Source organism: Curcuma longa, chromosome 11, assembly GCF_044706935.1.
Source record: "Curcuma longa cultivar G26 ecotype Majalengka, Jawa Barat chromosome 11, ITB_CL_G26_1.1, whole genome shotgun sequence".
In the NCBI taxonomy this organism is placed as follows: Eukaryota; Viridiplantae; Streptophyta; class Magnoliopsida; order Zingiberales; family Zingiberaceae; genus Curcuma; species Curcuma longa.
In genome coordinates this window covers 1,590,358-1,605,882 of record NC_133871.1, presented here as the reverse complement: position 1 = coordinate 1,605,882, position 15,525 = coordinate 1,590,358, and the positions used below count along the sequence as shown (strand labels likewise).

Here is a 15,525-nt window from a genome sequence, read left to right as displayed (position 1 = left end):
AATGAAGTAAACAATTAAGGGAGGAGTAAAATTGATGTGTATTTTGTGTATTTTAAATTTAGATGCACCTTTTAAGCAAAATTAAACTTGCAATGCATCCTTTGAGAATTTATCAAAATAAATTTTAATTAATTATATTAAGTTGTTTAAGTTTAATAATTAAATAAGTACAATCTAAATTCTTTAATAAGGATACGTATAGGCAGCCACAATAATTCAAATTTCAATAGTTTATATTTAAACTATTACACTTAAAGAGCTCCTAATTGGCTTATTTTATTTTATTTAATAATTTAATTGTCTAGATTATGCTAGATTAATTCTGAAAATAAACAATCTTCTCTTTATTTACTTACCAATTTAACATAACTTATATTCCATTCAAATTAGTTCTCTTTTTCAAAATAACATTCTATTTCACCTTAGTATATTTTTATTTTCAAAAATATCTTTATTTTTAATATTATTGTATCAACTACGAGATTATAACTATTACAATACAAACACTTCGTCTTTGATCAACATTAATCATGAAAAATTAAAATAGAACGCATGATTTGGAAAAAAAAACGTAGATGATTTTAATAAAAAAAAATGTTGTTTTGAATTTTGCTACGGAGGAGTCGTCGGGGAAACAAGTAGTCAGCTATTCAATCACTGTCGGCGCTGCCGGCCGGCCTCGGCGACGTCTGGTTCGATCTCCGGCGGACATCGTTCGATTTCAGGCACGAATCACCTCCTTTCTTCCGTCCAATCGATTTTTTTTTTTGTAGGCTTTAGTCTCCTCGGATGATCACTAGATCATCTTCTCGCTTTCCGCCACGATCTGAATCGGATTCAGACCCCTCGTTTTCCGATCCGAACCCACACTCTATCCTTTATCTTTGAGCTCCAACCACCACAAAGCCCACATTTGCGTCCCTGACATCGACCCCAATGAATCCGTCCTTCCTCAACCCCTTGCAGTCTCTCCGCCCCGCCCCTGTCCTTCTCCCTCTTCTCTCGAGGCATGGCTGTTCTTCCTATAGTTTTATTTTTGTTTTTCATTTATTTTGTGTGTTTTTTAAAAAAAATCTTCTTTTGTGTGTACGTCGTTGATAGGGCGCAGATGTCTTCTTCCTCGCGGATCCCTTCGCCTCCTGACAACGGAGTCGTGGTATGTTTTCTTTCCCCTTCCGTTAGCCTATTCATGATTGTTGGATTACAAAATCTATTTTCCGTGTTAGTTGGGTTGTGGCGCCGTGTCGGTGGATTTCCTGGCCACGGTGGCTGCCTTCCCCAAGCCTGATGACAAGATCCGCAGCGTCAGCCTCAAGGTGAAGTGCATTGGTCTTGTTTTTGGACGGTGTAAATTTGAAAAGATGGATATTTTGGTTTTGCTTGTCAATTTTTTTTTATAGATTCTTCTTTTCTTTGATTGGATGAATGTATTTACATTCACATAACTTCTTTGATTAGGAGTTGTCAGTTTTGTCCAAGGAGGAGATGGACATTGAAGTATTATGCGTTTCCAAAAGCTTTACTTTTCTTTACATTTGGGTCACTTGAAAACTTGGAACTTTGCTGAGCAACACTATGAACCTTGCAACTGTCATGAGATTTCTAGGTCGAGTTCAATTAACATGAGGTAGATTGGAAACCTTTGAGCCAAATAGGATTTTAATACATTTATACTAAGTATTCCACTGTAAGAAAAAGGGAAATTAGCGATGGAAAATTAATTCTGTCGCTAATTTTAGATAAAATTTTGACAGAATCTCCAATTTTAGATAAAATTTTGATAGAATCTTTTTATTTGCGAGATTTAAATCTTGTTTACATATTTACATCCAAATTTCACAATACATTACAAACATTCATCATCCACAATAAATATTCAACATTTATGATACATTCAAATCATCCACGATACATTCATGTTTACATTACAAACATCCACGATACATTTAACATTCACAAACAAATTCATTTATCAACAAAGCATTAATATTTAAAACATTGTACATGGTTCAAAAATAAAAAACATGGTAGCAACACAAAAACTTCGTACATCGTACAATTATCACTTCCATCACAAAACAAACATATAGTTCAAATTCATTACATCCCATCCGAAATCTCAAAACCACCATCACATCTCATCCTATCCAACAGCAAGTATAATACGATAGGTTATTAAAAAAATAATTAATTTAAACTAGCCTAGGGGAGTATAATACGATAGGTTATTAAAAAAATAATTAATTTAAACTACACTCCATTTTCTATTTTGAGACAATCCTGCTCATATATGAATTTAAAAAATTACTTATCAGAAGAATGCACAAACTAATAAACAGAAGTTTAACATGCTTTAAAAGAATACATACCAAATGGTAGAATATAATATCAAATCTAGTTCTTCAAATGCTGACCTGTTATCTATATTGTTCCTGAAGAGATGTAAGTAATACAATCAGAGATGTATATAATATCAAAATTAAGAGAACCATTTTGCATATTTTATGAGTGATAAACAAAAAAACTAAGGTGAAGGTTAACACACCTTAAAAGAATTGTTGCAAATATGAGCTACTTATCAGTAGCGTTTAGGTCTTGAGTCTCCTGTAAGTCAAAACCATATGGCGTTGGAAAATTTGGACTCCATCAATCTATGAATTCTTGCATTTGCGGCTCTACTAACGTCTTGACCCGATTTTCCATCGACTGCTATTCACTGGCTCGAGATTGCTCTAATGCGAAATACTTTTTTTTTGTCTATGGCCTTTGATTAAGCATCGACAAAAGTATCATTCTTTTTTGTGTATATTGCGAAATACCTCTCAACAAGTGGGAGGTCTCTGTAAAGTATCAGTCTGCATACACAAATTTTTTTATAAAATAAAATAAGGTCATTAATAAATAAAAATTTCTAATATAATTTTATAATAAACTTACCAAGTTTATTACATGCTCTATGATAGATCATGATCCAGCCGTATGCTTTGTGGATCGGCGCTTGGGCCAGTGACCTCAGTATTTCTATTGTTTCGAGTAGTCGATGCATTTTATTGTCATTTTTGTAGTGCAAGTGTTCTTCCATGCATCCCAAATCTCATCTCGTACATGGATGACTTGTTCCCTTCCTTCTCCACTTGTATAATAAGTCCTTGTATAGTTTTGCATAATAATTATTCCATGTTTCATGAAATTGTGTCTCGTGTTCTAGCTCTCAAATATATTTTTTCTGCAATAATATTGAGAAAATTAGTATAAAAGGATATTAAATTATACAGTATCAATAATATTCAAATTACTTACAAAAAATTTTCGATAATAAAATTCTTTCACATCTTAGTCTACGTGCCTTCATGTAGTCCCAGAAGCGTACTGATGTTCTTTAAATTTTTTACTTATATAAGCAGCTACACGATGACCATCAGGAGTAAAACTGCGTGAAAAAAAATATCATTTTCAAAATAATAAATAAAAGATTAGATGAATTGGAATTACTAATAACATCAATACTTATCAATCCCCAACGATCCTCAAAATAATCTGACCACCTTCTGTAATGTCCGACATGATGCAAGATCTGCAAAATAACATTATAACACATACACATGCCAAATAATAATCAAATCAGAATAATAATGTCTTACTTGTAAAAAGTAACATATCCTAAAATTTAATCATTATTACAATTTGAATCATTAATATTAACAGTTTCTAAGTCTTCATCACTAGATTCTATTAGTACATCAAACTTCTCATTGTTGGACATCTCTCTATCATCTATTTTCTCGTAAGTGACATTTACATCTACAAGTAAGTGGGATGTGTATTGAATTTGTGAATGAATGTATCTCCACTTCCTCATTTTGAAATGTATCATGGTTTTGGGCTGTGATAAAGTTCGACATTTTTATAGTCGAGCAAGACTTCATTTAATAAATTGCTAACCATTTACTAGATCTTCTTCTCTGATAAACTCTTTCCTCTAGATGTTCCTGGTATGTACTGGCTCGGGTAAGTAAAACTAGACTTCGATATGATTCTTTTAGGATTTTGGAACTACTAGAAGCCAAAAAAATTGGAATGTCAATTGAGATGTTCATTTTTTTTCATTAATGACAACAAATGGTGTTACTTATATAACCTTATTAATGGTACTCTAGTCAGATAATTTAGGCTATACAATGAGACTTGAGGCAAGGGCTAAATTTCTTATATTGAAAATTTTGTCAATTAGATTAGGCTTGAAAATCTGACTTTTTTTGCTTCTTTTTTACTTGTATTATGAAAGACACTATCCTTGACCTATGCCATTTTAAAAATTTTACTGGAGCATTGAGAAAAATGGAATGTAATTCTCTCATAATATGAGAATAATACTATTCAAGTTTTAATTGGTTGCTCATTCTATATTCAAGAAGTTTATTTTGGTTCCAATTTAAATGCTCAGGTAGAAGGAGGTGGAAATACTGGGAATGCCTTGACCTGTGCCGCACGTTTGGGTTTAAAACCCAGGGTAATTTCAAAGGTTTGTTGCATTGAGTTATTTGATTTTTGGCTAATATTTCTATAGTTGAATAGGTTGAGTCTTGTAAGATCCTTTGGTTCTTCCATGAATTAACGAAGCTTTCTCACATCCATTCTCCATTTTCAATAGTTATATTCAAAGATTCTGAAATTGCTTTGCTAGTCCCTTTGATAAATAGTTTTAATATGGTTAGATTATAGGCTAAACAAACTAATTCACTATAATGCATCCTATTTAAAAAGTTAATTAGGTATGTTTTGGTGGACTTTTGAAGGAAGATGAGATCATCAAAAAAGAAAGGTTCTGGGATAGCAAATACTGACGAATATCTATTGTGATATACATCACTTGAAGATAAACTTGAGGGCCAAGTTTGGGATTTTGTCTTGCCAATTATGGAGTTTGCCAATAACAGCTCCTTAAATCTTTCCATGGGTAAATATTTTTTCAAAATTGTACATGGATCAAAAGCTCATCAACCAATGAACATAATTCCTTTATCTACCACCTCTGGTCCTTCTGAGAGTGATGAGAGGTTTATTATGCTAATGTTAGGAGGGAAATTGCTTTGAGTAATGAAAATTATAAAATGCATGCTGGTGTACATTGTAAATATAAAGAATGCAATGAAGCTAAGTAGCTAACTATGTTCTTATTCACATTCACTCTAATGTTTTTCTAAAAATTCCTTTAAGAAACTTCATCCTCGATCCTCTAGTCTTTCCATATTATGAGTAAGATTAATGCTAATGCTTATGAAATTGACCTACCTATTGATTTAAACATTGGTAAAATTTTCTATTTAGAGGGCATATTACCATATTGGGGGGCATTCAAGTCTCCTTTGTTGTTTGTTGGTTTATCCATAGATTGTACTCCTGGTCTAGTACTTGCACATCCTTCTATGATGTTGTTGGCCCCTTAGATTGAAAGCATTGTGGATTTTATAGCCCTGCATGGAAGTACCCTAAGATACCTAGTTCATGGAATGGGGCTTTCAGACATTAATGATGTTTGGATCATAGAGTATGAACTTTGACAGCTCGTCCCTAATTTATTTGATGCACTACAATAAGCGACTAGACTTTCTCCATTAGATGCTTCATAAAGTAGCCTACTATGTACTTATTCTTGGCAATAAAATCTTAATTGCATCTCTAATTCCGCACTTGATAGAATCAAGTTCTTGGTGGGGTAGAATGATCCAAATTTGAAATTAGATCACATTTTTATTTTGTGTAGAGGTATTTGGTAGTTTCTCATAGTTTCTCCAAATCACGAAAGAGTTTTAGGTATCTAAATTTATTTTTAGAATTTTATATTTCCAAATCATGTTTAATATTTTTCCTAAGTTATCGAGTCTTTTTTGATAAGTTGATAGTTCTTGCGTACTTGGTTAATTTTATTTCCAATTTTAGTTGGGTTGAAGCCTCTAAAAGATCCAACTTTCCCTTGTAATTTATCTTTGATTCAATATATATATATTTTTGATAATTTAAGTTCGGTACTTTGTGTTTGTCTCTTTCTGCAACCTAGTGTTGTGCCAAGATGAGGTTGTGAAGTGGTTGCAGTTAGGTGTAACGACCTTTTTGGGTAGTGTCTCAAGAGGAAGAAGGGCTAGAATTGTAGTGGGTAGGCAACGATGGAGAACACACAAAGGAGATGGCAATCATCCCTGAAATTTTCCACCATTGTAAGCAAGCAAGAGCATACAAAGGGGTTAGAGTCATTGTAGATGCAAGAGGAGGGAAGGTCCTGTAGTGGTTGTTGCCTTGCTATTCATGTCGAAGTTGCTCACAAAAGATGATCAGGAGCAAATTTAGGTGCGTCCTAGCTAGCAGCAACACTTGTTGTCTATGGAAAAGTGGCAATAGTTTACATGAGCGAGCAAGTTGCGGTTGGGAAAATATGAGGGGAGAGAAAGAGAGGACAGAGACATAGAAAGAGATGATTGAGAGGGGGAGGCTAATGGCCTCCTCCTAAGGGAAATGTTTCATTTTGGAAAACCTTAACCATAGAAAAGGGATTTTGAATTATATACCATGTAAATTTGGGGATAAGAAATATATTGTATTGCTTTCGTAATTGAGATTACCATTATATAAGAGATTCATAGTAAAATCTTAAATCTAGAACTGCCTACGAGAGACTGAACTCGTTAAACCAATGACCCTGTTCATCTAATACTTATATCAGATACATTGTATATATAATATTTGATAACCCATCTACTTGTGCCCATCATTCCTGCAATGTACTATAATCAACATCAATCCACTAGTTTTTGGCAACCAATTTTTTCAGTTATTTTAGAAATGCCTCAAGTGATCTCTGTCACTGCATAGTTCACATCTTTCTTACCCAAAAGATTCACATACTTTTCAAGGATTGTTTGTTACTTTGTGTATTCTTTTTGGGACTTTTAACAAATACTTTTTAGTAATTTTAATCTCTTTTTCTTTGTTTGCGCAACCAGGTAATTAAGATTATGCGTAGCTCTACACAGAGGGCATCCATTTCAATGATATCATGATTAGATCTCTAAACTACTTTTTTTGATGACTATAGAAAGTGTTAACAAATAAGGGGACATCACAAAGAAAATATTCAAGATATTCAGCTATATATTTCTGTGCCGATCAAAGATTGAGAGTTCTCTAGCTATCAATCAATTCTTGGCATGTGCAAATTGGGCTTGAATGATTAGTTTCATAAAATCTTGTCAAGCATGATTTGGATGAGTATTCTGTCTAAATGCTTAAACTGTAACATACAGAATTCTCTCCCTCTGATGTGCAAGTCATATGTTATAATCTATACCTGTAACTCGGAGAAAAGAGTGGTGCAATCTAAAAGTGGAAAGACAAACCATCAAACAGGTGAAATAACTGGGGATAGCTAGAATTTGAACTATTGAGCTATGCCATGCTATCGTGTTATTAATTGGATTGCCCGGGCTAAAAGTTAAGATTTGAGGAATGACACAGTTTATTTATCTGTAGCCTGTCATCTCCTCTTACTATTGTCTGATTACGAATAGACTTGACATTTGAAAATTCAAACACAGAGTAATATGGAATGAAGACATTGTCAAATGAGTTGAAATAATCTGGAAGGTGAGGATTTTAATGCTTGATCTGTGCTTTATTACTATATTAAGATTATTAGAGCTATAACTGTTTGGAAAGCACCTAATTTATATTCTAGATATTAAATTATTAATTGCCTAGCAAATATCACCAACATCCTTCTTCACCATGTGAAATATAAAGAAAAGGAAAATTCAGGGATGTTCCAACACAATCTAACCCCTCAACCTCGAAGGACTTAGATTTTAAGGACCATATATTATTGGAAAGTGTCGTGAGCCTTTTCAATTTGCAACTTTATCCATTTCAACATAAACATTTCCCATTTTAAATCATTTTTAAAAAATAAATACTAATTTTTCTACGAAACTTATAGAGCAATTCTGGTTGGCTTATAAATATCTCAAATCACCATTGAAACTAAATACTAAAACACAAATGAGTAGCTAGTCAATTCTTTTTAAAACTTAGACTCATAGTCACCAGAATATCAGTTGTCTCTATATGAACCAAATGTTTGTAAGCAAACTTGGTATTCAAGTTGGTAAGAGCTTGTTTATATTCGTTTAGGATACATAAAGGCAATTAAATTAACAAGCTTGAATAACTCATTAAACTAAATAAACAAGTTAGAACACATATGTGTTCAATTCATTAATGTTTATGAACAAAGATTGTGAATTTTTCATGTACAATGTCCATGAATAAAATTCTTATCAAACTTATAAATAAACCAAAAAACTCTCAGAACGAATATTAAGCTCACTAACCAACTAAATATGCTTTAAAATGTAAAAAGTTTGAAACATTCAAATAAGTTCGAATTAAAAGCTTGATAACATCAAAACGAATCAAGCTCAAACCAAACTTGAACCTAACTCAAGCTAAAAAAAAAGAAGAAACAAAGCTTGAGAAACCGTTTCAACAGTCTTTTAATTTTAGATTCAGCTTGGCCTGGTTCGGTTACCTTATCAAACAAACTTAAACAACACAAAGATTGGTTCGGCTTCACACATTTCCCCCTCCTTTAGTGTCTCAAGGAAACAATGGTAATTAGGTATATGAAGATATTTGAGACAAATATCTACTTGCTTTTCATCGACGCAATGCAAATAAATGATAGCTTTATTAGATAGATTTTTTTTTGTGCAATACAACATTAGTATCCTTCCCTAACATGTGGAGGCTGACATAGACTAGCACATTATATGGTGACATGTTTTGCCATTATTCTTGCCTCTCCTTCGCATGTGTAAGTGTTGCCGTGTGTGTCTAGAATCTATTAACCTACTCCGTGCCAACCTATGTCATGTAAGAAAAGGAGAGGGATGCTGAAGTTTCTTTAGCAAGTCCTAGGGTTGATACAGTTTTATATTATGCATCGAATTTTCTATGTTATTATTTGGTTTCTTTGGATGTAGGGTATGATTGTGTATAATAGACCCTTTCTTGGGACCCCACATTGACGGGAGCTTTGTGCACCAGGCTAACCCTTTTTTAGTCCTCTTTGGCATGTAAAATCGCTTAATGGTTATAGCTTAAATTGTGATTCAGTTATTAGGTGTGTTTGGCATCTAATAGAGATGGAGTTGAATTGGATGGTTATGGTTTTGTATTCATCTGCAAACCTCTTTGATCTATTCTCGTGTCATTGTATACCAATAAGCAATGGCAGTCTAAGGGCTCAAACTTCGAGATGCTTCTCTTCAATCTTATCAAAGTATCTTAAGTATTAGCCTTATTTTTTAGTTGTTAATTTCTAAGTGTTTTCTTGAATTAGAGATCATTAGGTGGAATAACTGATTTTATGAGAAATAATTAGTTATTATCATAACTCTCAAACGAAGAAGGCTAAATTATCTTCTTAACTCCTAACTCTCATCTCCATTTTCTGATCCTCCTAAGGTAGCTGATGACACTCAAGGGAAGAGTATGCTTGAGGAGCTTGAAGCAGATGGAGTAGATACTTCCTTTATGGTGGTGTGTAATTATGCCTTCTTCATTTACTTCTTACACAAATTGATCAAGCATCTATGTTTATGATCTTTGCTATGTTCTTCCCTCTTTTAAAGATGGGGTGGAACCAGTATTGATTCCTTGTTATCTTTGTCCTTATTTATTCAGGTTGGAAAGGAAGGAAATTCTCCATTCACCTATGTAATAGTTGACAACCAAACGTATGAAATTTCTTTATCAGCAGTTCATTTTTATATTTGAGGGAGTAAAGTCTACCTTTCTTTACTGTAAATAACTAACTTTAGCAGTTATCCACTCAGTTCCATGATTAGTAACACTGGGTGAATGCATTAACTTTACATGTTGAACATTATAGTCTACACCAAGAACCATTCAAAAGCTGGATTGGTAAAAGATTGAAAATTCATGTTTTCTAAACACCTAATTGGTGAACATTAGTTTAAATTCTTTGTTGTGGATACTGTTCTGGAAATCCAACATTTATATTGGTGCCTCGCTAATTAAGTTGTTACAATTTTAAGCCATGATTTTGATTCCAGTCAGACAAGTAGATATCAGCTTTACTTGGACCAGAATCCTGCTGCCAAACTTATGGTTATCATCTATTCATCTGTCAATATGATTGTGTTATTGTTTTAGATAGGATAGTGTGCTATCATCTTGATGTTTTAATGCCATTTCTTTCTTGGTTTTCCCTGATAGACTGTTTGTGTTAGATACTTAGATTGACTGATCATTTGTAATGGTACTTAAGGAGTTAACTAATTTCCCTGTAGCTAAACAGAAGCTTAATTAGTTGTCATGTTTTCAGGAAAACTCGTACTTGTATTCATACTCCTGGAAATCCTCCAATGGTTCCAGAAGAGCTTACACATGCTAATTTATCATCTGCATTGGATGGTGCAAAGCTTGTGTACTTTGATGGGAGGTTATGGGAAACTGCTTTAGTTGTTGCCCAAGAGGTAATCATGATCATATTGTACACTTATAGTTCATATTGCTATACAAAGTATATCAGCATGATCTAAAAAAATAATTTCTTGCAAATATGAAAAAAAAAGTTTGAATTGGTAATGGATCTTCAAGTCACTCTTCATGCCCTTTCCAAGCTGATCACTAGGATAAAAATATAATCCAGATGCTGAATTGTTTTCTCTGATTGAATTTGAATAACTCTATACGGATGACACATAGTATATCACTTGCAAAATATCTATTAGATATTAGTTGTTCAGTGGATATGCATAGGTAGGACTATCTTATACTAGGTCAACTATTCCAAATTAATGACCATCTTTCCAGTTACTATTGCATATTGAGTAATTTAGATGATCTTTCCAGTTTAACTGTTTACTATACTCACAAAGTTTCCAATTTCAAAGTTCTGAGAGTTGAATAGCCTTACAACATCTGGATTAAATCAATCCATTACCAAAACCATTCAGCACAAAGGCATCAGACCATTACTATAATCAATGGAATAAGACCACCAAATAATCATGCTAACACTACATCAATTACTAAATAATCTAAACAGATTCCTACTGCATTGGCAAGATAAAGTCAATCTAAGAGTTATTTTTATGCATTTATGATACTTTTGGTGTAAAGACTATATGTTGTGTGAACATGTGTATATATGTGGATACCCACACAAGGGGTCTGTGTGCGTGGATATGTCCATATGCACGTACGTATTGCTGTTTGTCTATCATTTTATGCCTGCTTATTGGTTTAGATTCTCAAATGTGCTATTCAATCTGGGTATGTGCTTGTTTAAATTGAATGTTTCGGGAATGCATTGCATTTAATCGCTTCCTATGAAATCTTCAGCACAGGCAAATAGAAGGAAAATTTCAATGTTAATTGATGCGGAAAGACCAAGGGAGGGATTAGATGATTTACTTAATTTGGCAACTTATGTTGTTTGCTCTGAAAAGTTTCCACAGGCAAGCATATTTCTTTAAGACAAGCTTTCTGGCCTAGTATTTAGGAAAATGCATCTTCAAATTATACTTTGGCAGTTCAAATAAATACATCATCTCATTTTACAGGTTATTTTACTTTCTCAAACCATGCTCTGTCCCTTCATTACTGGTGCCACATCACTACCACTTGTGCTATGATACTAATGGATAAACTTCTGTCACAAATCTTTTGGTGATTTATGTCACACAAGCTATGCATAATTTTCTCTCTTTTTCTTCCTTCTCTCTGGTTCCTTTCTTCTTCCTTTCATGCATCCTCTTTGTTGGTGTAGACCAACATGAAAAAAAGAGGGAGGAGAGAGGAAACATAAAGAATCAGAGAGAAAGATAAATGAGGGAGGAAGAATAAATAGGTGGAGATCAAGAAAGAGGTGGAGAAAAGAGAGGGAGGAAATAACGTCAACGCATGTCACTACTGCTATCAACAATATTTTCCTTGGGGGAAAGGAAAAGGGGGAGGCAGAAAAAAATTGAAGAAGAGAAAAGACAAAAGAAGAAAGGAGGTGGTAGGAGGAGAGTAGTTAGTCAACAATAACATAACAATACCCTGCAAGAAAGAGAGAGGAGGAAGTGAGAGAGGAGAAGAAAGATAAAAGGGAGGTAGGAGGGAAGAAGGGGGGGGGGGGGGGGGGGGGGGGGGGGGACAGAGATGAAGGAAGAAGAAAGTGAGGATTGTGATGGTGTGTTTGTCTTCATTTGCAACGGTGTTACTACATAATTGACAATGCCTCCGGGGTAAAAAGGAGAAGAGAGTGAGAAATAGAGGGGAAGAAAAAAGAGTAGAATTGAAAATTAATGAAAAAAAATATTTTTAGTTAAAAATGTAGATCATGTCTTCTAGTTAACTTTCTGCTTGCTACTTCTAAAAAATTTACTGTTGAACTTGATTGAAGCACTTAATTGTTTTATTTACTCTATCTAAACAACAATATTTTATCATAAAATAGTTTATGTATGATTTATGAAATTTATTCTTTTGTTTTTTTTTGAAATCATGTACCTAAACTAATGGTTGATTTTGCATTAGGTATTTCAACTTATCGAGACTGTATTTAGTAAAAAATCATTTTGATGGAAACAATGTTCAAAATCTCAAATTGTGTCAAAGTTTCAATCTTTGACTAAGATTATACTATTTCATTATCGTGTTGACATTTCGATGTACGGTCTTGGTGGTGAATTGGAGGTAGGAGGAGGAAGAAAATGAAGAAAAAAATAAGACAACTCTATACTTAAGTTTAAACTTTGTTTTTTTATATGGAACGGTTCGATTTTGACATTATTTTGTATGGAGGCAAGCTAAAATAAAAATAAAAAATATTATTTCAATTCATCTTAATCTGTGTTGTAGCATGTCAACAGGTGTATGAAATAATACTCATTGACATTATTGTCACGGGAGACATTGCCTATGCTAAAAAGTATCAAATTTTGATAATTTATCAAAACGATATGTTTTGACTGATTTGGCAGAAACAGTATGATATTTCAAACATGGAAATGCCCCTACCTTAGTTGAAGATCTGCTTTTGTCATTGTTTGTACTACATGGGCTTTTTGATGTTGTCAACCTCTAGTTATCCAATTGGAGACTAATTTGTTCGATTAGTACAACTTCCTTTCTTGAATTCCTGTTTGATCTGCTCAACTATGTTGGGCATGCACTTCAAAGAACATTTGGCCTGGAACTCTGTTATCATAATTGCATACTCTGCTGCCACTGGGCTGTCTTCTGTATAATTATATTCCTTTTAGTTATGCAACGTTGTTGGTATCCTTAACCAAGTTACATATGGAAAATTCATGAGACTTTTATGTGCATGGACTGTTCAACAACATTGCCGTTAAAACTTGTTTTTGCATTGCAACTATAATAATAGTAACTCTTTGCGGTTATGTGGTTTCTGTTACAGACATGGACAAATGCCCCATCAACTCCAAGTGCCTTGATATCCATGCTTCTAAGATTGCCTAATCTGAAATTTGTGATTGTGACCCTTGGCGAGAAGGGTTGTATAATGTTTGAAAGAAGTACAGATGGTAAGTACATAAGCATGAGTAGTATTTTTGTTTAACAATTTGAACTTTGAACAAACTAATAGCCATGCTAACATTTACCATTATTATACAGAAGATATCCTTTGTTATCCTATGCTTTTTTTATGATTTGCACAGAAGCTTCTGGGCAAGAGGAAGTAGAAGTTGAAAGTTTACTGGAATCGCTAAAGACCAGCATCGATGAAAGTTCTCTTCTCCCAGTATGCATATCATCAAAGGTATTTTCTTGTAGTAGAGGTTTGTCTTTAGTTTTCTTTCTATGTGTTGTTTGTGAGTTGGAACTTGATATTAGTAACTTTCCATACCATAAATAGGTAAATCAATTGCCGTTCCACTCAACTATTGAATTCTCAGTTGCTACCTCCAGTTAATGACTACCTTTATTGCTTGATTATCTAGTTCTCTAAATGGTTTTTCATTATACTCCTGAAAATTACCAGCGTCTATAATCTGAATAGCAATGCTACCTGATGATGATTTAATTTTGGCTCTTATTTCTCGATCCTACAAACTGAGACAATTTGTTAATCTTCCAAACAAGATGGCTTTGGTTCATCCTTGTTTATTGTTGCTTATTGCTTTCAAACTTAGAAACTATCATTTTATTACTGATATCTAGTGATTTCCATTTGCAGTCTAGCTTGAGAATTAGTGCCAATGGAATTGGTGCAGTGAGTGGGAGGTTGCTTCTAGGAAAAGCAGAAGTCATCCCTCCATCAGAGCTGGTTGACACCACTGGTGCCGGGGATGCATTCATCGGAGCAGTGCTTTATGGTTTGTACACCTATTGGTAGCATATCCATATCTGTCACATGAATTTCCAACATACTACCTGGTCTTTTTATTCTTTCTTGGTCGGCGATTATAGTTCTAGCACTACTTTTATAGAGAGTGAATTTGTGCGAAAAATAATACATCGAGTGATCAACAGAAAAGTAGGCTTCCAACAACTAAATCACAAGAGATCTTTTTCCCCTGTTGAGTAAACCTTATTTGGGTTCTAAATCTACACTTGTGTTTGCTATAATCACAGTGACCATCTTCTTTTTATTCAATTTTGTCGGTATTTTCTATTCGCTACATTTGACTGCCTCTTTTGTTTTCCTTTTAGCCATATGCGCCGGCATGTCGCCCGAGAAGATGCTTCCTTTCGCCTCACAAGTGGTATGAACCTCATGCTTCTCACTTTTCTCCAGTACTTACAACGATATAACAGTGTGGTAAAAAGACAACCAATCTAGGACCCTCTCAACATCCTCTTATTTACCTAAACAGATCGATGACTAAAAATTCATCAAATTTCAAATTATCAGAAGCTTGTCTTCTCGTTTAAGTTTGTTAGTATCATCTAAGTCAATTTCGATACAAAAATGCTATTTATTTGCAGAATATATATATCTCTCTCGAGTATTTATTGTGTATTTTCACTGCAGGCTGCTGCTGGCTGCCGAGCTTTAGGCGCTAGAAGTGGCTTGCCTAAACGGACAGATCCAAGATTAGCTCCTTATTGGCTGTAGAATTTTAACTAAACTCTCTCTCTCTCTCTCTCTCTCTCTCTCTGTGTACAAGTCACTGCATCAGTAGTTGCTGACTCAATGTTTATTTTGTATCCAGGGGACTGATCAAATGAAGACAGTGAACTTTTTATCTCAGGAGATTCTTGTGGCTAGTGAGTTTGTAAGGGTATATATGAAACCTCTCCTGCCCACCATTTTTTTTCTTTTGGCAAAAATCAGGAGGAGGTCATTTATTTTTTTTCTTGCTAAAAGTATGATTTAAAATTTCATACTTTGTCGGAGGTAGACGAAAGAGACAAAATTTATCATTTCATCTACCGTTGGACACCTGCACCGTGGGCCGCCTTGGGATCATAGTGATTTCTATAGGGTCA

The 15,525-nt window shown here is 33.9% G+C and overlaps 1 protein-coding gene across 4 annotated transcripts; it reads left to right on the top strand.

Moving 5' to 3' along the window:
• The first annotated feature begins 631 nt into the window (after positions 1 to 631).
• LOC141839786 (uncharacterized) lies at positions 632 to 15,286 on the top strand. Of its 4 annotated transcripts, none has more exons than XM_074727614.1 (14): positions 632 to 725; positions 1,102 to 1,156; positions 1,227 to 1,316; positions 4,445 to 4,522; positions 9,517 to 9,591; positions 9,736 to 9,788; positions 10,400 to 10,550; positions 11,427 to 11,537; positions 13,490 to 13,616; positions 13,752 to 13,852; positions 14,270 to 14,408; positions 14,746 to 14,798; positions 15,068 to 15,147; positions 15,249 to 15,286. In XM_074727614.1, exons 2-14 carry the CDS (start codon positions 1,109 to 1,111, stop codon positions 15,262 to 15,264), a joined length of 1,122 nt encoding a protein of 373 aa, XP_074583715.1. In that variant the 5' UTR covers positions 632 to 725; positions 1,102 to 1,108; the 3' UTR covers positions 15,265 to 15,286. The 4 variants fall into 4 exon arrangements, with proteins under 4 accessions (XP_074583715.1, XP_074583717.1, XP_074583716.1 ...); XM_074727616.1 differs by having other exon boundaries at positions 14,270 to 14,424; XM_074727615.1 differs by having other exon boundaries at positions 14,270 to 14,424; positions 15,068 to 15,286.
• The last annotated feature ends 239 nt before the right edge of the window (positions 15,287 to 15,525 follow it).

Excerpts from the sequence above, each read along its gene's own strand:
- LOC141839786 (XM_074727617.1), top strand. The coding sequence starts at position 937 with ATGAATCCGTCCTTCCTCAACCCCTTGCAGTCTCTCCGCCCCGCCCCT. Across the intron at positions 4,523-9,516 it reads AACCCAGGGTAATTTCAAAG|GTAGCTGATGACACTCAAGG; the intron begins GTTTGTTGCATT and ends GATCCTCCTAAG. Across the intron at positions 10,551-11,426 it reads CTTTAGTTGTTGCCCAAGAG|GCAAATAGAAGGAAAATTTC; the intron begins GTAATCATGATC and ends TCTTCAGCACAG.